We start from the raw sequence: 22,173 nt of genomic DNA on the forward strand, positions 1-22,173 counted from the left end.
GGGCGGCGGGGGGGACGGGGACAGTACTTACATGACGGCTTGTTTGGTGCAGCGGGGTTCCGTCCTGCGGTAGCTCCTTATCCGCTTCGCCGCTATCCCAGATGTAAAATGGCCGCACTCTGTTGAACACTTCAGAGGTGCTTTGGGTTGCCCTGAAATAAAGTTTTCAACATATTAAACGTTGGCTTTTTTATTAGGTACTATAGAAACCGGCACCGTTTCTTTTTCCCCGTCTCTGGGGAGGAGGAGTCCAAAGCTTGCCATGAAAGTTTCCAATCCCTGCTAAAATGAGATTAGGAGAAATCCCGTCAGGGCCACGATTGTTTTTATCACCCAAAGAGGTGACAAGACACCCAGAAAACTGAAAAAAAAAAAAAAAAAAAAAAAAAAGCCCTGGGAAAATTGCGTGGCTCTTGGGACACCGTTGCAGCTTGCCACATAGGATGTGCAAGCACTGGCTGGAGGCCCTTTGCGCAAGCACCTGGACCTGCAGGTCCTCTCCCCTTTGGGTCACAGGAGGACTGCTCTCAGCATGCTGCCCAGACGATACACGTCCCCAAAAGACCTGCTGCAACTGCTCTTGGTGCAGGCAGTGCAGACGAGGGGGCAGGATGCTCGTCCTCTCCTTATCTGGATCTGTCACATCTCCTGTGGCAGGTCCCCTCCGGGCGAGCATCCTGCCTCCGTCTGCTGGTATGAACGTCATGTGGACTCAGAGAAAGGGTGCGGAGAGGGAACCTTTTGGTGAATGACACATTGCTCCCGTAGCGATATCAGCAGCCCGGCTTCACAGCCTTGTTTCTCACCAAAAATCCCTTTTCCGTCTCCGCCAGGAAATATGGTTGTCATTTTGCAAAGTGTAAAAATAAACCTCCCACTTGACCCCTTCAAGGGGCGAAGCCAGTCACACCGCTGGGGAGCCCTGAATGAAGGCACCTACCCCCGCCTCCAACCAGGGGCGTTTGCCAAGCGAGGGGAGGTTGCACAACGCAATTTGTTCCCGACATCCCAGGGGGCAAGACTTAGAACAACAAGCCCTGATTCATCCGAGGCCCCCTGTGAAGAAAAGAGCTGGAGTCTGGTTTAGATCAGGCAGCCTCTACAAAATGTTGTCCCGGATTCCCAAATGAATTTGGTCAACCTGACGCAGTTCCCTTGGGAATGATCGAGCCACCGGGTGCAAGAATGAGCACTGCTTACAGGACCACCCTCAGCTCTTTTGATTCATTTAGCGGGGAGCCCCATGGTCGCGAAGAAATCCCAAGCAAACACTCCTGTGGCTCCTCTGTAGAAGCACGTTTCAATCTCCAGGTCTCTCTAAGGTTAAAGCGTAGCTCGTTGTTCACACAACGATGTCCTCTGTGGCACTTTAGGGCCGAGAATATGCACTCAGGGGCAACCGACTTCCCAATTAAGTCTTATTAGCCAGAGGATGTACTGCTGGTGTCTTCCACTTTCAGGAGCAACAAAACAGGCACAGCAGCAAGAGGGCCAGATCCGTCCCTGGGGACAGTCGGGGAGGTGCACGGCAGGGAGCGGGCAGGGACTGCCCCCAAAGGCTCTCTGACAACCGGTAACCGATCTTCCGACTATTGGCACCACAAATAAATGGTTTGCAATTAGCTGAATTCCTGGCGTGTTTTTCCCACTTTGGAAAGCACCTTCCAAGGAGAGAGTGGTGTCACAGGGACACCTGGTTGTCCCCCTCCTCCCAGGGCAAGCAACCCCGCTTCTCTGAGCTGCACCTGAATCTTTGCCAAAGGGACCTCAAGGACACCCAGGGTCTGGGAATTTATCTATCTGGGACCACAGCTCTTTGGAGGTACCGCTCCTGGGAGCCATGAGGACCTGCTTTTCAGCACGGTTCCTCAAGTGAGCCTGTCCAGGGAGCACCACCAGGCTTTCTTTCTGCAGAGCCAGCCTGATTGCATCTCTTTAGAGCAGTTGGATGCTTGGCCACAGGTGAGCAGAGGCAGGCAGTGCCGAAGCAGGCAGGTTCCCAGGGCAGGGTAAGCTGCCCGGCGTCCCTGTTGCCCACTTTCCTCAGGCCAGCCCTGGAGAACCTGCCCAGAGGTGTGAGGAGAGGAAGAAGTTCCATCTCCAGCTGTCCTCACTCCTGGCAGGCAGGAGGTCCTCTGGTGGCAACAGGGCAGAGATCATAAAATGGTTAGAGTTGGAAGGCACCTTAAAGCTCATCCAGTCCCCACCCCCCTGCCCTGGGCAGGGACACCCCCCACCAGCCCAGGTTGCTCCAAGCCCCGTCCAACCTGGCCTTGAACACCTCCAGGGATGGGGCAGCCACAGCTTCTCATCTTAAAGGCTCTTTGACCCTCTCCTTTCCCACTCTGGGAATAGATCATCCCTTTCTCCGGGGTGAAGTCCAGCTTTGCCTGGCAACCCACCCTGCTTAATTGCTGCCTTGGGCGGCAATCACCGATTGTGCCACAGCCGGCTTCAACAGACAGACATCCATCAGGCTGCAGTCTGCCCCTATGGCATGTCCACAGCAGACACGAAAAAAGGAGAAAAGCACGTTCTCTTCTGATACGGATCATCAGAAAGACTCTCCAACGCTCTCCCCGCGAACCCTCGGGAGTGCCAAAAGCCGTCACGGGGCTGCTCAGCCTCCCCTGTTGCCAGGACTGCCGGCATGGGCTCCCCCCGCCTCTTCCAAGCCCAGCCTGATCCTGCTACGAGATCTCCCACAGCCCTCACAGGTCCCTTGGTGCCCGTAGCCCGCTCCAGCACCGCCGTTCCCCCCCCCAGCACGCTTCACCAGCCCCCATGGTGTAAACCTGGCTGCTCCCCCCGGGGGGGTGACAAGCGGAGCTGTGGCTCACCTCCGGCCAGGGTCGCCAGGAACAAGACCCTCAGCACAAACAGGACCTGGAGAGAAACAGCCTTCATGTTCCCGTGGCCGGCAGCAGGAAGGGCACGCAGGGAAGGAGAACTACGGGCAGTATTCCCCACTCCCGACTGCTTATTGCATCCTCCGGAGCAACACAGCTACTGCAGCTCATCCCAGGATTATGGAGCCCCGAGACGGGGTTTCAGCTGTTATTCAGCTCCCCCCGCACACGTCTCAGGGTGACGACAGGAGGAGGAGGAGGGAAAAGCGGGACAGGGGAGGGAATACTGCCCGCTCCGGAGCTAGATGGCTCCTGGAATTCCCCAGCTGCATTTACACCAGCTTTTCTCAGGGCACGCAGGGCAGCTCCAGCCTCCTTGGCAATTTTTTCACGCAGGGACTTTCAGGAGTCAGCTGCTCCATCCTCCTCTCCCACTGACGCGTCTCTTGGCCAGCCAGCCTGTGCCGAAGCACCGCTGTCCTTAGGCTTGTGAAGCTCTCCCGACCTCCAGCCCCCAGCTCCCTCATGCACATGAAGCTCATTATTTACCCCCCGAATGCAAAAGCAGCTATTCCCTTCCTTTTTTTTTTTTTTTTTTTTTTTTTGGCAGCCATCTCACAGCAGCAGCGTTGGTCGTTAGGCTGAAAGAGGTGGCATTTGCTAATCAGGATCACAAGTTCATCAGCCTGACTGGCGAGCTCAGGCCAGGCTGCCTCTTAGGAGCATCACCGAAGGAGGGACCCCGGTGGCGTCCCCCAGGCAGCCCCTTGTTCCCCTGGACACGCTGTCTGCGGCGCCTGCTTGTCACGACAGTCACGACTGACTGGGTATAGGGCCCAGTCTCAGCCACGGGGGTCTCGCCGGGTCTCGCTGATGCTGGGAGCAGGAGTACGAGGTCCCCAGCTCTGCGAGCGACCAGGCTGGCTCGGGGCAGGGGGGGGTGTTCCCGGCACCAGCACAAAGCCATGTCTGGAGCGGACATACCAACCTGACGGTCACATCCTGCACCTTTACTTTCTCTTTCATCTCAGATCCCAGCAGAATACATAACAATTTTCCCCTGCCCACTCCCTCAACTGAAAGATGAAGATAAGAACAAGACTGAGACAGTGTGGCTGCCCCTGAAATCTGTTTTTCCCCAGAGTTTTCTTAAGGCTGGTGGAAACCTGGCTTCTCTGTGCTGTGGGAAATTCCACCGGTTCCAGTGTGGATTTTATTCCTAAAGAGTGAAAATCCCCAGGTTTCCATATGATGGCTCTTTAAAAACATTCGGTGAAACTCCCAGCCTGTAACTTCAGCCTTTGCTTATATTGGAGTAGAAGATAAAACCTATTTCAAGGAAATAAAATAAAGATTAAGACCTTGAAATAGCCTGTTTGATCCAGCCAGAACAGACCACGCTGCGCCTGTTGGGTTGTTTGCTGGCCCCTTCCCCTAAAGGCTGTTTTCTCAGGCTGGGCAGAGCCTTACAGGAACCTTTTATTCCAGGAACCGGCATTGCCCGAGGCTGTGAGCACCTTAGCTGCTGGAAAGTCATGGCACAGCCCACACCTGCTCACGTCCCCCCTGAAGAAACAGGTTCTGCAAAAGATTTGCTGCCAACGATGGATAACCCCGAGGAAGGGCTGCAGCCTGCACACAAAGTGGGAGGGTGAGTGCTCTGTTTGCTAAAGGCACGACTGGCCACAGGCGTTGTTATTTTAAGGCACGGGCAGCTCTTTGGCAGGGGAACGCAGCGGCTTTTCCCATGCAGACTGGGCTGGTGGTGTTTCACCTGGTAGGGGACACCTCCAGGACACTCTCGGAGACGTCCCTTTGCTCCCAGTGAGCTCGTCGGCTGGGTTTGGAGGTGGCATCTGCACAAGGAAATCCCGCAGCAGGAGGGTGGAGGGCAGCTCCAGCCCCAGCAGGGCTCCGTGGGACACGGTACGCCTTCAAGTGGGTCTAAGCCTTCAGCGGCGTGGGTCTAAGCCACCAGCAAGCCCTGCAGTTCCCACCAAAAGCAGGACACAGAGGTAGAGCTCCGAGGGGAGCAGGCAGCTCCAACAAGCTGTGACAAACCTGGGCTGCCGCTGACAGAAAACGAGCATTGTCACTCCCAACCTGTTGTCCCAAATTCTCCCCGTCCCATTGCACATTTGCCCCTCCAGCACACCGGTGCCAGCCGCTTAACTCTACTTCTTTCAGGTCTGGCAGCATTGAAAAACCCAAAGTCAGAGGACCTGCTGTAGCCCAGCAGATATTTCTGCTGTAACTAGCGATAAACCATAGGTGGTGTGTTCACAAAATCATAGAACCACTTTGGTTGGAAGGGACCTTTAAGATCATCGAGTCCAACCATCAACCTGACACTGCCAAACCCACCACTAAACCATGTCCCTCAGCACCATGTCTGCCCCACTGTTAAATCCCTCCAGGGATGGCGACTCCACCACTGCCCTGGGCAGCCTCTTCCAATGCTTGACAACCCTTTCCATGAAGAAATTTTCCCCAATATCCAATCTAAACCTCCCCTGGCACAACTTGAGGCCATTTCCTCTTGCCATATCACCTCTTCTTGGGAGCAGAGACCGCCCCCCTCCTCGCTACCCCCTCCTTTCAGGGAGCTGTAGAGAGCGAGAAGGTCTCCCCTCAGCCTCCTTTTCCCCAGGCTGAACACCCCCAGGACCCTCAGCCACTCCTCAGACGTGTGCTCCAGACCCCTCACCAGCTTTGTAGCCCTTCTCTGGACACACTCCAACACTTCAGTGTCTTTCTTGTCGTGAGGGGCCCAAAACTGAACACAGCACTGGAGGTGGGGCCTCACCAGCGCCGAGCACAGGGGGACGATCACTGCCCCAGCCGCAGTCCTGCTGGCCACACTATGGCCAATACAGGCCAGGATGCTGTTGGTCTTCTTGGCCACCCGGGCACACTGCTGGCTCATATTCAGCCAGATGTTGACCAACACCCCCAGGTCCTTCTCCACCGGGCAGCTTTCCAGCCACTCTGCCCCAAGCCTGTAGCGCTGCATAGGGTCGGTGTGACCCAAGTGCAGGACCCGGCACTTGGACTTCTTGAATCTCACACCACTGCCCTCGGCCCATGGATCCAGCTTGTCCAAATCCCTCTGTAGAGCCGTCCTAACCTCATGCAGGTCGACACTCCCACCCAACTTGGTGTTGTCTGCAAAGTTACTGAGGGTGCACTTGATCCCCTCATCCAGGTTGTTGATAAAGATATTAAAGAGAACCGGCCCCAACACTGAGCCCTGGGGAACACCACTTGTGACTGGCCACCAACTGGATTTCACTCTGGTCACCACCATTCTGCGCCCGGCCATCCAGCCAGTTTGTTACCCAGCAAAGTGTACATTTTGTATTGATCTGACAGTGAAGGATCTTGGGACTTCTCTGGGCTCGTCTTGGCTTCAGCTGATTTTAGCTTCTTTAGCTATGACAGAAATTGTCTAGGCAATGACTGTGGTATTAATTTGCTTTAGTTTTGCTTTAGTTTCTAGGAATAGCAAGTAGGTATTCAGCATAGGTCTGGGGCTGTAAATTAGATTGTGATGTGGATGAGGGCAGGTAGAGGAGGACACCAGCAATCCCAGTTCACAAACACGAATCAGTGCCCAAGCAATGGAGCGTGAGACCCTGCGAGTTAGGGACAACCAGCTTTCAAGGAAACAAAGAACAGAAAAACTGAGTAACTGGGAACCAGGGAACACAGACTGTGCTACGAAAAATGTATCAAAATGAAACCAAGCAGACCAAGACCAAGGAGGAAGAAAGACCACCATGAATGTCACATCCTTCCAGCAAATAGGGTGGGCTGGGGTAGCTCATCACAGTCCTTCCCCATTCTTCCTTAGCTTGACTGGAAGGAGGTTTCTTGAGGTTACCCTTAGCACCCAAAGGCTCTCTGAAGGGATGGTGTAGCACCAAAGACAAGCAGAAGCTACCAGAAAGAGGGTTGGGGTGTTTCTCCCATATAACTATATCCCATATATATATATGAATGAGGAAGGCCCTTAGGCTGATCTGGAACATGGACAAGGAAAAAACATGAACAAATGTAGGTCTGAGCACCTGCTCTTGAGTGCGGGCAGAGGGACCCTGCACAGGGCACTGTGCATCGTTGGGGCTGGGACTGTAACTTCTGGGGCCTCTAACGCAGCTCCAGGTTTGATTCTCAGTGTCCACAAAAGGACTCTGTGGCTCATGCCAGACAGTTCAGTGTCGAGGTTGGAGTCTGGGCTGTCTGGCTCCAGTTCCTGCTCTGCTCTAAGGACAGTTTCCTATCAGGATGGACATCCTGCTACTTAACCGGTGGCCGTGCTGCAGAGAAAGGAAGAACAAGGTCTGATGTGGGCTGGATGTTGGTGACAACACAAGGCATGCTCAGAAGCCTGATGTGATGCCATATCCCTAACCTTTGGTTGCTCACTGGCAACCATTAGCCAGGAGCTTGGTTTATTGCTCCAAAGCGCAGATACCATGGACCAAAGGGCCAGATCCCGTCTTCCCCATGAGAGACATGCAAACAGCTCCAGCCTTTCCCACCCACTGCAGCTTCGCCAGGGCTGTTCCCAGGCAGGTGCTCGAGCTGTGCACAGGGTCAAGGTCTGCGCTGGTGGAAGGAACATATGACTAATGCCAGGAGAATTGCTCTTAAAGGCTAAAACTGACTTGACCCTGCAAAGGCAATATGCACAAAAATATATGCAGAGGGAACAAGGGCTGTGTCCTCAACAAACAGGAAACGGCTCCAGAACATGGCACGTCTCCTAGAGGGTATTTCCAAGTTGGAAATTTATGCTCCTTGGCTATTCTTGGTTCCTTGTGCAAGAAGGACCCTGTGCTGTTCGACAGTAGGTTTGTCTTCCTGAAAATCAGGTGGTAACTGGAGAAAAAGGAAAAGTCAGTGAGACCCAGGAGGCTGTATGTGATTTGGAAGAAAGAGATGCCAGAGCTGATCAGATGAGAATGTTGATGATTTCCACTGCATTGTCTGGTCAGGAGCTCCCAAGACCACAGGAGTTGGTCTTCCTGGAGCAGGGAAGTCCAGCACCACTGGTAGCAGGTATTGACAACATCCTTTGCTGCCCACGATGTTGTCCATGATCTCTGTCCCAGCGGCTTGCTGGAAAGAGGCAGCAGGAACACTTAGCTTTTGGGAAGACCCAGCCGGTCTTGATGCTACAAAGAGACAGGGCTGACCCAGGACTCCAACTCCAGACATATGATGAGATTCTTTTTCCCCTGCTGATGCTCCCAGCTCTGAGCTGCCTAGAGGCAGCTCATCCTCGCACTACACCCGCCTCTCCTGAGTGGGGTTGGCAGCTCAGCCACCGCTCCGATACAATCCCCCTTTCCTGCAGCCCGAGGGCATCAGACTCAAGGCAGCTCAAGCACCACCACTGCGGCAGAGCTTCCGCACTCGCCAGAACTGGGATCCTGCAGTTTCTCGAGGAGCGCGCATGCAGCAAGGTCTGCGAGCCAGGGCATGGGAGGCCAGTGGTGCACGTACTGCAGATGAGGCCACTGTATGCAGCTGATCCCCAATGTGTGGGACCAGATTCCCAGACTTCAATCTGGAGAGCGCTCGATGGCTTTTTCTATGACATGGCACCGGGTGGTATGGCCCAGAGAAGTCCCGAACCAACCCAGCATCTTCCTCTCTCCTGGCCAAGGCAACCAGTGCCAGACCCGGGAGATGGTTCCTTAGAACTAAAGGCAGCCTCTCACTTTGGAGATGCCCTCAGCCTACGCTGAGCTCTTGAGCCGTTAGTGTAATAAGGGAGAGAATTAAATGACAAGGCATCCAGAAAATCTTTTTGGCACTGCACAACTTTGAATTTTCTCACATTAAAGAAAAAGGCAGGAAATGAGGAGCAGATGTCTGGGGCTGTCTGCAGCCAGCATCTCCACAGCGGACAGAACAACTCCAATTTGGGAAGTATTGACCGGTGCAGGACTTGTGTTTTTAAGAAACTGCTTTACATAGAAAACGTTTTCAAAAATAGTGGAGAACATCACACAGGCTTTCACTTCTCTGAACACAATGGCTTCCTCCTTCCTTGTGAACAAGAACAAATTTGGGCTCCAGCACACAGTGCAAAATGCTGACGCTCTCTGTATTTTTCCACAGCGAGGCAGCCCACAGCTACCGGTCAGCATCCCAAGCCAGCCAGGCTGTGGGACGGGAGCTTTTCCCTCAGCAGCATCACATCTGAGCTGTAAGGTGGTGGGTGATCCCAGTGGGACATTACACGGAAAGGTGCATACCAGTGGTGGGAATTGGTGCCTCTCCTCGGCAGCCGGAGCAGCCAGAACTGAGGACAACTCATTCTGCGACTGTCCCACGGAGACTGCCAAGGAATGCGACGGCTGCAGCAATAAACAAGATTTAAGTTGGTTGAAAATACTGCGCGCAAAGAAACAAACACAGAGACGGTTAGTTTGCAACACAGTTAAGCTCTTTCTAAACAGAGAAGAGTCACTTGTCCCCCGCAGAGCAACGCAGCCACCGAGTGCAAGCTCTTTCCTAGGACAGGGGACGGGGAAGGCTCTTCTGGGGAGACGTGCCTGGCTGGCACAGTGGAAATCGGGCCAGTTTTGCAGATAAAGGGAAGGAACGTGCTGGGACTCCACCAGAATGGGCTTGCCTGAGCACATCGGGCCCCTTGGTGCTGCTAAGTCCCAACGGAGCCGGAGAGACGTCCTGATGTCGCAACCCTTCTCTGCTGCAGGCCCCGAAGGCAACATTTCCATGGAACTGGTGTGATGGAGTGCCAGATGATCCCCAAAAGGGCGGTCTCTCACCACTGCACTGTAGGGAAGAGAGGGGAGAGCAGCAGCAGGGCTGGTCAGGATGGGCACGATGGACACCTCCGTGCGCCACAGGGGACCACGGCAGCCACAGGAGCTGCCTCCGGGCTTTCCCTTGGCTGTGCTGTGCCTCGGCCCAGGGTGCTACAGGGGAGGGTCTCCCCTCCTTCACATCCTGGAAAAGGGTCCTGCCAGGGCCACTGTGGGAACAGGCAGAAGGTGGGGAGCAGGAAAAGTGCCACAGCTCTGCTATTTCACCTCTGCCAGAGCCCAGAGCCGGGCTAGCGCCTGCTGCCCTGGCTGAGGAAGAAGATGAGGGATGCATCTCTTCGCAGCAGCCCCAGTTACTCCTCCCGTCCCTCCCTCCTGCAGCAGCAGGAGTGGAAAGCACACGCGCCAGCAAAGCCCTCCCTGTCCTAGGGGGGTCCTTCTCCTGGCAGGAATGGCCAGGTCCTGGCCCCGGCCCTTCGCTCAGGGAGATCCCGCCTGCCGCAGACCCAGCCCACCCGACGGCACGCGTGGACCAGCACAATCATCACCTCTCCACCTTCTCCCACTTCTCCATCCAACATGTTCACACACGAATGCTCCCAGTGTCCGGGAAAGGAGCTTAGCAGAAGCAGCTCTGTTTACTGCCTTCTCAGAAAGGCTCACCTCTTCCCACCTCCTTAGGGCAAAAGAAGGCTGGGCACCTTCCAACAGTGTCTGCGGGACCAGTTTGACACAAGCTTATCGTTAAGCCATGATGGTGGGTGAAGGAGAAATCCGGAATACCTCTCACACGGTGGTGCTGGGGCTGACCCCCACAGGTGTCTCCACAAGAGCCGGTGGCACCTGCGGGCCAGCCCTGAAGAGCAAGAGGAGATGCCATGTGCAGTGCTATGACCGGCTGGACGTGGCTGCGCTGGGGCCACTGGCACCCCCTGCTCCGAGCTGAGCCCTCCCATCCCACGAGCTTTCAAATCCCAGCCAGCCTGCTATAGAAATAGGACACAGAATCATGGAATCACCTAGGTTGGAAGGGACCTTTAAGATCATCGAGTCCAACCATCACAGCCCTCCAGACCGGAGCTGTCACCCCACTCATTTCAAGCATCTCTTTCTGCTTGGCCTCAGCCACGGGCACATGCCGAGCTCCCCGCTGGTGCCCAGGGACACACGAGCAGCATCAAACAGCCCCAGGAACCTCAGCGTTTCCAACACCCAACAAGCCTTTACGTGAACTAGCACAATAAACATGGGTTGGGCAGGGAAACAAACCCAGCCGCAGGTTTCTCTGCCCATGCTCTTAACCCTTTTCAAACCTTGCTGGCTCAACTGAGAGACCAGGGAGTCACCAGACCCCTTCCCTCTCCCACCTCAGCTTTTCTGCACCCCACGTTGTAAGAACTGGGTGTCTCCTTCTCCTCTGCTTTTGGCCAGAGCCTCCACACCCCCGCTGGGTTTCAGCTATAACCCTACTAGTGACAAACTCCCTCACCAGCTCAATCCCAGGGAAATATACTTTTGCCTTACCCAAACTTCTTTTCTGGAAGCACCACGCCTGCCCCACCACCTAACACAAGAGTTCCTTGGGCTCCCAATGGGTTGTGGGGTGTATTTTTAGGGCCAATGCAGCTGTCTCACCTCCTCACAGAGCAACAGGCTCCAGACTCTGGCCATTAGCATTTCAGTGTTGGCTGGGGATTGTTAAAAAGGGGTTGCTGGGGGTAAGGATAAGGGAGATTCCTGCCCTGGGTCATGATTTCTCATATCAACCCGAGGAGGCAGCAGGGGTGAATCAAAGAAAGCAGAGATGAGGCATGTCTGAGATTCAAAATGTTATTTGGGGAACAAATCCTCCCCAGGACAGAGCCTCAAACAAGGGCTGGTGACCGAAGGCAGTCCTGCGCATACCTGTGTGCCAAAACCAAACCAACCATCTGCTGCGAGAGCTGACGTGCCCGTGCCCCTTCTTGCTGAGCTGGACCGCAGCCCAGAGCCCTCCCCGTGGGTGTCCTCCACGTCCAGCCCCGGCTCACACCTCCAGAGCACCACAGGTTCACCTGCTCCAGGCCAGCGGGGTGAAATTTAGGGAACAGCCTGACTGTAGGCAGCGAGACACCCCCCCACCCCATCCCCTGAGGACCTCCAGAGTGGTGACAGAGGGGATGGAGGAGCACCGGCAAATGCTGGAGCAAAAGCTCCCTCCGGGAGGGGTGCAGGGCAGTGGTGCAGCCGGCCCCCGTGAGCCCCCCAGCCACCACCGACAGACATCCGCCGAGAGGAAAGACCCCCCTCAGCAAAGGATGCGCTGCTTCCCCAGGGGTGTTCACCGGATGGCTGATAATGAACAAACCCACCCAAAGTGCCCCCAGCTCCTGGCCCACAGCTAGGGCCCCTCGCTGACCCCACCAGCCCGGAGGTGACAGGGGCCACCAGGAAGGGACAGGCATCCTTTCCTGCTCTTTGAAAGGGTCCCCTCTCTCCTCAAGGAGCTCAGACCCCCCTCTGCCCTCGGGGGAAGGCTCCTGCGGAGTTTCCTGAGCTAGAAGGAGACAGTGCAGCACACAATGCCATCGCGCCGCAGATGATTGCTGCAGCAGACAATGCCATCGTGCGGCAGTTATTACTTCCTCAGCTGAAGCATCCACGCTACAAATAGTTGCTTCCGCCCTGGAGTTAATTAGCAAACCCCTCTGCCCTGCCAAAGCATCTCCACAAAGAGTTCCCCTAACTGGGTGCTGGTAACATGGAGACGGTATAGGTGGACCGAGGCTCCCAAACACCGACCTCCGTGTGGGTCCTGGACACCTCCAGAGGCCGGGCTTCTCCCGCAGGGCAGGAGAGGGACCTCCCCGGACAAGCCCAGCCCGCGGAAGTAGCAGACCCTTGCAGATCCCACGCAGGAGCTGGACCCACACCTGGAGGGGCCGAGTGGAGGAGATGATTTCAGCGCTGTTGTATCATTTCCTGCTCATTGAGACGCAGCACGTGGCTGCAGATAAACATCTCCCCTCTGAGGCTGCCGGGACTTTCACCGCAGGACAATGGGGCTGAGTGAAAAGATCAAAAAATAGCTTTCTCTGCTGGCTGTTTATGTCACTCTGGATGTGGCTTTTTCCCTTTCCGCCCCCCCCCCCCCCTTCCACTTCTCCCTCATCTGGCTGCTCTCCCAGCCTGCTTTCATAGCCACAGCTCATGCGAAGACAGCCAAGAACAGCCAAGAACAGCTCCTCCGAGTGGCACCCATGGGCAGGGAGGGTAGGAGGCTGTAGGCAGGCTCAATAAAGATCTTTGTCCAAATTTCCAGCTAAAGTATTTCCAGGAAAAGCTATTTCTGGGGAAGGCTTAAATCAAGACCCTGGGGAGCGTGTGCCCAGCAGCCAGACCTGGGCCTCGGTCCCCCTCTGGGGCTCAGCAGCGGCTGAGGGGTTTCAGCTGCAGCAGCTTCAGGTGGGATGTGCAACCAAGACCATGCGCCACCTCCTGTCCCAGCATGCTACATGTCCTGGCACCTCCTTCAGTCCTCTGCCCATCCTCACTTCTCCACAACACATGATAACACATCTCGTATAAAACCAATATAAAATATATTCTGGAGAAGCAGCAGGAGCTGCTGAGAGCACTTGTGTTTTTCATAATAGAGAAATCCAAGCGCCGACTTCTCTGCAACTGGCCCACGTAGCGAAGAGTCCTCCTCCATCACATCCCCAGAGGGACGCTGTTGGCTATTTCTGGTCCCTTTTCTAAAACAGAAAATAAGCAGGTGTACAATGTGGGGGGTCACAGAATCACGGAATAGTTTGGGTTGGAAGGGACCTTAAAGACCACCCAGTTCCACCCCCCCTGCCCTGGGCAGGGACACCCCCCACCAGCCCAGGTTGCTCCAAGCCCCATCCAACCTGGCCTTGAACACCTCCAGGGATGGGGCAGCCACAGCTCCTCTGGGCAACCTGAGCCAGGGGCTCACCATCCTGAGTGAAAAATTTCTTCCTAATGTCTAATCTAAATCTCCCCTCTTTCCGTTTGAAGTCATTGCCCCTCATTCTATCACTCCATGCCCTTGTAAAAAGTCCCTCTCCAGCTCTCCTGGAGCCCCTTTAGGCACTGGAAGGGGCTCTCACGTCTCCCCGGAGCCTTCTCTTCTCCAGGCTGACCCCCCCCAACTCTCCCAGCCTGTTCTCCCAGCAGAGGGGCTCCAGCCCTCCCAGCATCTCGGGGGCCTCCTCTGGCCCCGCTCCAGCAGGTCCATGTCCTTGTGATGCTGGGACCCCCCGAGCTGGAGGCAGCACTGCGGGGGGGTCTCCCCAGAGCAGAGCGCAGCAGAGGGGCACAATCTCCCCCCGCCCTGCTGGCCACGCTGCGGGGGATGCAGCCCGGGGTGCCGGGGGCTTTCTGGGCTGCCGGCGCACACTGCGGCTCGTGTTGAGCTTCTCATCCCCCACCACCCCCAAGTCCCTCTCCTCAGCACTGCTCTCCAGCCATTCTCCCCCCAGCCTGGAGCTGTGGTGGGGATTGCCCTGACCCACATGCAGGACCTTCCACTTGCCCTTGTTGGACCCCATGAGGTTCCTCGCACAGCGATGGCGGCCCTGCACAGGACACTGACTCACACTTCCCACCACTGTGCCGTGCCCTCCCGGTCCTGCCCCGGCCTGTCCCCGGCCCTCTCCCCGGCCCCGGCGGGACTTTCCCGGGCTGTTTCTGCAGCCATGGCAGTGGGTGAGGTCACCCTCCCTCACGGTTTAGCCACCCGCGCTGCTTCCCTCAGCACAGCCATGGCAGTTTCCCTCTTGCCCAGGGAGGACGGGTTGGGAGACTTGTCCAGGGCAGTGACAGCAACTTTATGATGCCTTTGAGGAGCTTTTTTGCCCGTGGAGAATTTTTCACAACCCCCCAAAGCCACAGACAGCGTGAGGTAAACACCTCAGTGCTGCCACTGCGGCCTATGCCCAGCATGGCCGCCGGCCCCTCACCCCCGGCCCCCTCACCCCTGGGCCCAGCGGGAGGGAGGTGCAGACCTCCGGCGGCCGCAGCACCACGGAGCAGGAGCCGTGGAGAGCCCGAGAGGTAGCGGCCCCCGCCGCCCCCGGCCGGAGACCCCCGGGGCGGGAGTCATCGCGGTGGGAGGGCTGTAGTGTGGGGCGGTTGAACCCCAACCAGCGCTGTCAGGATGGCCGAGCGGTCTAAGGCGCTGCGTTCAGGTCGCAGTCTCCCCTGGAGGCGTGGGTTCGAATCCCACTTCTGACAAGTTGTAATTTTTTTTGCGGTACGCTCGGTTTTTTTTTTACCTTTAATTAAAGTATAATTGGTTTTAACCGTGGGGTGGGGTTATCGCCCCCGCCCATTCCAAGGAAAAAGCGGTCGCCGGGCGGCGCAAAAGGGTACTGTCAGAAGTGGGATTCGAACCCACGCCTCCAGGGGAGACTGCGACCTGAACGCAGCGCCTTAGACCGCTCGGCCATCCTGACCCGCCGCGCACCGGCCCTCCGCCGCCACCTTCCTCCCACCCCGATGGTGCCGCAGCCCTCCCGGCGGCCGCGGGGGGGGTGACCGGGGGACAGCGGGGTGTCACCTCCCAGCCACGGGCCGCTCCGCTTCACCCCCACCCCTGGGAAGGTGGTGGAACTCTCCCCCGGAACCATCCCCCCATCCCCAGGCAGGTGAAGGTCAACGGGGGCAGCCAGCATGGCTTCTCCCGGGGGAGGAGACCAACTTGGTTAACTTCTAAAATGAAATTACGGGCCTGGCAGGGGAGGGGACAGTCGCAGATGTTGGCTACCTGGGCTTCTCAGGGACCTGGACACCATCTCCCTTAAGGTCCCCCTTGATGAGCTGTCGGTATCCAGGCACGAATTCTCACTGGAGACCAGGGTGTACCCCAGGGGTCAACACTGGGTCCAGTCCTGTTTAACATCTTCGTTAATGATCGGGATGATGGGGCAGGGCCCACCCGCAGCAGGTTGGTGGATGACACCAAACTGGGAGGAGTGGCCGATGGTCCTGAGGGTCGTTCTGCCGTCCCGAGGGACCTGGACGGGCTGCAGAAACGGGCTGACAGGGACCTCCTGAGGTTGAGGGTGGTGAGACAGTAGCCCAGGTTGCCCAGAGGGGTGGGAGATGCCCCATCCCTGGAAATATTCCAGGTCAAGTTGGCCATGGCTCTGGGCAACCTGATCTAGTTGCAGATGTCCCTGCTCGTGGCAGGTGGGTGAAGCAGGTGACCTTTAAAGGTCCCTTCCAACCCAAACCACTCTGTGATTCAACAAGGAGATGTGCAAAGTTCCTTGGGGAGGAACAGCCCCAGGCGGCGGGACACGCTGGGGACCACAAAAAACCCTGACGGCCACAGAACCGACCGGGGAGGACCCAGCGGGGGGGCGCGGGGGAGGCGGCGGGGCCGGCCCCGCCCGGGGAGGGGCGGGAGGCGGCCCGGGGCCGCGCCGGTACCCGCTGCCCGCGGCATGGCGGGGCTGTCCGGCGCCCCTCGCACCCGCAGCGGCTCCCCGGGCCCCTCCGCCGCTCTGGACGGCGCCTTCCTCCGCTCCCCCCTCGGGGGGCTGATGGGCGCCCAGACCGTGAGTACCGGGGAGGGGGCACCGGGGGCGGGGGGGGGGGGCGCCCGAGCGCATCACCTGCCCCGAAACAGTCCGGTTTCCCTGTGGCTGCCATCCCTGCCCCATCCCCGCTCTCTGACCCTAATTAATCCCTAACCCCGGGATCCCGCAGCCCCTCACCCTCTCTCCTCCGTCCCTCTCTAAAGCCAGAGGAACGTTTGGCCGCTTCTCCTCGTGCCCTTCACCAGTTGTCACTCGGTGCGATGCCTGGTGGCTCCCAGCGCCGGGCACGGGCCGATCCGCATGGGCATCCCCGCATGGCACAGGCCAGTGGGTCCCATCCCGGCACCCGCAGCCCCTGGCAGGGTCCGAAGGGGCTGTATGAAGCAGGGAGACACCGACTGAGGCGTGTGAGGTTGCTCCTGGGGTGCCCACGGGATTCAGCCCTCCAGGTTGTCCACCCCGCCACTCCAGCCAAAGCCCAAGGGTCTTTGCACCATCAAAACGGGCAGCAGCAGCACCTCTCCATTGCTTCAGCATCGGCGGCAACCACAGAATGAACTCCCGCTGCTGCTCTCCCCTGCTACCTGGGACCTCGAGTGCAGCGTGTGGGTGGGAGTTCAGCTGCATACGGCGCCACGAGTGACCTGCCCCGGTGTTTGCCCACAGTGCTGCCCCGCTGCGGGGGGTGGGGGGAGCCTGTTTGCTTGTCCCCTCTCCCCGGGGCAGTGTTGCAGAGGGGTTGTGGAGGAGGTGGCAGCAGGACGTGCCCTGAGCAGCTGCTGTGAAACACAGAACCATAGACTGGTTTGGGTTGGAAGGGACCTTTAAAGGCCACCTGGTCCATCTCCCCTGCCATGGGCAGGGACATCTGCAACTAGATCAGGTTGCTCAGAGCCCCGTCCAACCTGATCTGGAACGTCTCCAGGGTTGGGGCATCCACCACGTCTCTGGGCAACCTGGACCAGGGGCTCACCAACCTTAGTGTAAAAAATTTCTTCCTTATATCTAACAATACCTTCATAAACAGCTGGCATAGACCTGGCTCCCTGCTCCAGATTTCGACCCCTGGGCATGGCTGAGCTGGTTGTGACACGGGAACAGAAGCTCGGAGAAGAGCTCTGCCAGGGGGTGTCTTGCCAGAGCATCAGGAAGGAGAGATGGAGCCAGGATCAGCAGAAGGAACCCTTCAACCCTGCCCCTGGTCCCACCTCTCCAGCCCATTGCTGGGGCCATCCCATTAAACATGGTCACCCAGCTCCCGTCCACTGAGACCTGCTGCTCCCCTAAACCTCTCTCCCGCCTTTCTCCCCCGAGCAGCCAGAGCAGGGCAGCTCACATGCCACCTCCTGCTCCCGGACCACACCAAGGCTTTTTTCCTATACATATTTCTCCCCAACGCATATTTTGCGATCACGAGTGTTAGAAATGGATGTGAGAGACAAGGAGGCATTGTCGGGGCAGCCGAGCACCAGGGCGGTGTACTCGGGCAGGACAAAGGCCGTTGTGTTTCTGCGGTGACAATAAGCAATGCCGGCTTACGCAGGGGTAGAGTGGCTTTTCCAAACAGCCCTTCTCCTCCCCGTCGGTGGGAGACGACTCCGCGATTTCCCTGCCAAAGCAGAGGTGAGCGCAGGAGCCGGGGGGTGCTGGTGGCTTCACCTGGCTCTGCCCAAAGAGCCAACCACAGTTGGGGACCAGAATATGTCACAGCTGCATCTGGGACACATTCTCCCCCCAGCCTTGGCGTGGGCAAGGTCATGTTGGGAAACACAGAGGGTGCAGGGCTGGAGCGTCCTTGCTCCTCAGGAAGCGGGTGGGAAAGCTCCCTACTTTGCTCTGGTCCAGCCGGGAGGTGATGAAGGAGGGTGAAGCGGAGCCCACCAGCATCCCACCGGCTGCTGGAGCCCTGACTCTGTGTCCCGGTGCAACGGGCTGTGATTGAGGCTGCAGAACAAACAGGGCAAATCACAGAAAGCGCCATTTGCTTTGCAACAGCCTTTCTTTTCTGGGCCCCATCGCTATGGGGCAACAGAGCTGGTGAGGGGTCTGGAGGACAAGTTTTATGAGGAGTGGCTGAGGGAACTGGAGGTGTTCAGCCTGGAGAAAAGGAGGCTGAGGGGAGACCTTCTCGCTCTCTACAGCTCCCTGAAAGGAGGGGGTAGAGAGGGGTGTGTGTGACCTCTTCTCCCTGGTGACAAGTGACAGGACGAGATGAAATGGGTTCAAGTTATGCCAGGCAAGGTTTAGACTGGGTATTAGGAAAATTTTTTTCACTGAAAGGGTTATCAAACATTGGAAGAGGCTGCCCAGAGAGGTGGTCGATTCACCATCCCTGGAGGTGTTTAAAAAAAGGGTGGACATGGTTCTTGGGGACATGGTTTAAAAGTGCTTTTGTCAGGTTAGGGTAATGGTTGGACTTGATCTTAAAGGTCCCTTCCAACTTCAACAATTCCATGATTCTATGTGCTGATGTCTCATCCTCTGTTTGCTCCATCAAGGGTTAGGGGCTTTCTAATTAAAAAAACACCCACAAACTTTCTGCTCCAGGGAGCTCCCTGGCGACGGGACGGTGGAGAAGGCAGCTGCTCCCTGGCCCCATCGCTGCGGGCAAAGCAGGGCAGCATCTCCTCCAGAGTCCAAAGATCAGGAGTGGACACAGCACAGGGAGGGGAATGAAAAAAATAAATAAATACATGAAACACCACCCGGGCTGGGGTCTTCCATCCCTGCCCGCAAGGGAGCCAAGGGCAGAGACCTGCTCCCTGCCTCTGCCCCGCGGGCTGCGCTGGGGGCTGCAGGGAGGGCAGAAACCGCCTCTGCTTATTTCTCCATGAGCAGACCCAGAAACGGACTCACCTGCCTGCTTGGTTTTTTTGGTTTTTTTTGGTTTTTTTTTTGTTTTTTTTTTTTGTGTGGATCGCTCTGCAGGCACACGGTGCTGCCGTTTGCTATGCAGTTAAACCTGCTTAACAGGGAACGGTGAGCCCTAGAAGGGGTATGTACAGGAGGTATAAACCAGACCAGACCAGACCTAACCAAGCAGAGAAGAGGAGCCGAGAAAACTGCTTTTTCTTTTTTAAATGATGCTGTACCTGGGGGAGCTCAAGGCTGAGTTGGGACCCCAGGAGCCCCCACATCCAGCTCTCATCCAGCCCATGAGATGCCCCTAACACTGAGCCAGCACCTGCACAGAGTGGCCATAGGTGTGGGGGCTTCTTGGTTGAGAAGGGACCTTTGGTGGTGAGGATGCCCAGGTTTCACCCATTCTGCCTTGCAGGACATCCCTGTATTGGCTCCTGGGTACGATCCCACCCCCGAGCAATGAGTGTCCCAGGTGGGCTCCCTGTCTTGAGCTGTCCCCAGGGTCCAGCCTTGCTTTGCTGGAGCCAGGGTGTAGGTGCTGGTGAGCCCGGGCTTGTGGGCGATGCTCTGCTTTCCACCTGCAGGAATCACCACCTCAACGCTTTCCCCGTTTCACCCCACAGGTGCTCGGCTTACTGGTGTGGGCTCTCATCGCCGACACAACGTACCACCTTCATGCGGCATATGGCTGGGTGATGTTTGTGTCTATCTTCTTCTGGATAGTAACAATCCTTTTCTTCATGATTTACCTGCTGCAGCTTCAGCTGAAGTTCTACATGATCCCCTGGCCCCTCGTGGTATGTAGCCAAGAGGGAGCGAGGCGGGGAAACCAAGTGGGAAACATTCTGGGGAGATGCTCCGAGAAGACCAGGGCTTCAGGCTCTTCTGGGCTCATGGAACAAAGTCCTCTGCACTTTGCTCCTGGGGAGATGCTCTCAGAGGACCAGGGCTTCAGGCTCTTCTGGGCTGATGGAACAGTGTCCCCTGCACTTTGCACAATGACATTGTTTTGTTCTGCCCCTCAATTGCATAGAAATTTTTCAAAAAAGGGAGTCCTGTATCAATCTAGAAAGTTATGGCCACCACATCACTGCTGCAGTTGTGGTGTCAACCAGAAACCTCTCAGGACAACCTGGGGTGCATTTAATGAGATATTAACTTGAGGTTTGTTCCCAGCGTGAGAGGCTGGACCCTTTTCCTCTGGTTTTCCTGGGGAAGCGGGAGGAATGTGAAACAGCCTTTTGCTCATCCCAGCATGTACAAGTCTGAGCCCAGACCTCACAACCTCCTCTTTGCTTTCCCCAGCTGATGATCTTCAACGCTGCAGCCACCGTCCTGTACATCACCGCCTTCGTAACATGCGCAGCCGCCGTCAAGCCTACGTCCTGGCGGCAGTGGGATTACAACCGGAGAGCTGCGGCGTCCGTAAGTAGTAGTGGGAAGGTGAGGGCCACGGGTCTGGGGTGGCAACTGCACTTAACATATGGGGTGTGCTCCTCTTCCAGTTCTTTGCCTGCCTCACGATGATCGCTTATGGGGTGAGCACCTTCTTCAGCTTCCGTGCCTGGAAAGGGCTTGGCAGCAACGCGGCCACCAGCCAAGTGACTGACCACGCGTAAGGATTGGACAGCAAAGCCCAGCCATGGGGCACCTTGGGTCAGCTCACGCCGGGCTCGGTGGCTTGGAGCCTTGCATGCCACCAGGTCTCATTCTTGGACCAGCCTGGGCTGGCAGCAATGGTCAGTACCGGGTTGTGCGGATGCTGCTTTGTGGTCTCTGATGATGCTTCCAGCTGGTGTGCCCACAGCACAGACCCACCAGCGCTGTCACCGACAGCCTCGCTGGGAGGACACGGACTTGCTGGAGGCTGAAGCTTCTGCTCGTCCTTGGGGTTCATCCAGAGCCTCACTGGAGCAGCTCTGCTGAGGGGGCTCAGCCAATTCAGCACACTCCAATACTAAAACTCACTAAACCAAGCCTAGGCTCCCATCTCTGGCCATTCGCAGCAGCGTAATTGCAATTAATGTGATAATAAACAGCAGCCATAGCTGGAGGATGTAGGCTAAGCAAAGGGAAAAGTCTAAACTCTTCTTGTATCGATTTCTAAAAAGGGACACACAAATTTTATGCTTTAAATAAAAATCTTCCTAAACCCATCACTGGAGTCTGTCAATAAAATCTCTGTCTCGTGAGGAGGTGGGACACACAGCCCAGCGTGGACGGCAGAGATGTCACTGGCAGAGGTGACTGCCCCTTCCCACTGCGCATGGGCACGGCAGCTTGGCCCCAGGGGAGGAGGTGGTAAGTCCATAGGCTTCACCTTATAGAATCATAGAATGGTCTAGGTTGGGAGAGACCTTTAAGATCACAGAGTCCAATCATCAACCCACCACTGCCAAACCCACCACTAACCCATGTCCCTCAGCACCACGTCTGCCCCTCTGTTAAATACCTTGCTTTGCTTTACCTATGTGCACACACACACACATATGTGCACACACACAGAGCGAGCATCCAAGACGGCAAGAACACGGAAGGCTCCGATGCACTCCCTCCCCTAGGCTCAGCACCACGGAGTAATAGGAACATCTATTAACCGGCAAATCAATTTTGCCCATTGGCTACAAAAATTAAAACTACGTCTGCAAATTCCCCGGGAACACGCACAGGGTCACACACACTCGGGAGAACACAGAACCACACTGCAGGCGACAAATTCACCTTTTATTTCTTGGGGACACGGGTTGGCGTTCGTCAGAACTAGAAGCGAGTCCCAGCTACACACAGCAACTTTTCCCTTCACACCCTCCTTGCACAAGCTAATAAAAAGAGGTGAAATGGGTTGAATTTATTTCCGGATATTTCTACACAGGAAAGCTGGTGTAGAGTGAGCTACACTGCAAAATCTACCGCGTGCCCCACGTGGGACAAGGTTTAACAGCTTGTCTACAGAGGCTCAGGAAATTTAACTGCAGTAACAGGCGGTGTGAATGGAAAAGGACTGGACAACCTCGTTAACCCCTGGCCAACCTGCCTTCGTTTGGTTTCCAGTGAGCTAAATGAATGGTCAAGTTTCCACAAATATGTGTATATATATATATATATATA

At 56.4% G+C, this 22,173-nt stretch overlaps 1 protein-coding gene across 1 annotated transcript; it reads left to right on the forward strand.

Annotated features, from left to right (window-relative positions):
• Positions 1-16,075: 16,075 nt before the first annotated feature.
• PLLP (plasmolipin) lies at positions 16,076-21,215 on the forward strand. Its single transcript, XM_082489267.1, has 4 exons — positions 16,076-16,221; positions 19,689-19,862; positions 20,371-20,490; positions 20,571-21,215. Exons 1-4 carry the CDS (start codon positions 16,108-16,110, stop codon positions 20,682-20,684), a joined length of 522 nt encoding a protein of 173 aa, XP_082345393.1. The 5' UTR covers positions 16,076-16,107; the 3' UTR covers positions 20,685-21,215.
• Positions 21,216-22,173: the final 958 nt, after the last annotated feature.

The sequence above is a fragment of the Vanellus vanellus genome (assembly GCF_965231255.1).
Source record: "Vanellus vanellus genome assembly, chromosome: 12".
Classification (NCBI taxonomy): Eukaryota; Metazoa; Chordata; class Aves; order Charadriiformes; family Charadriidae; genus Vanellus; species Vanellus vanellus.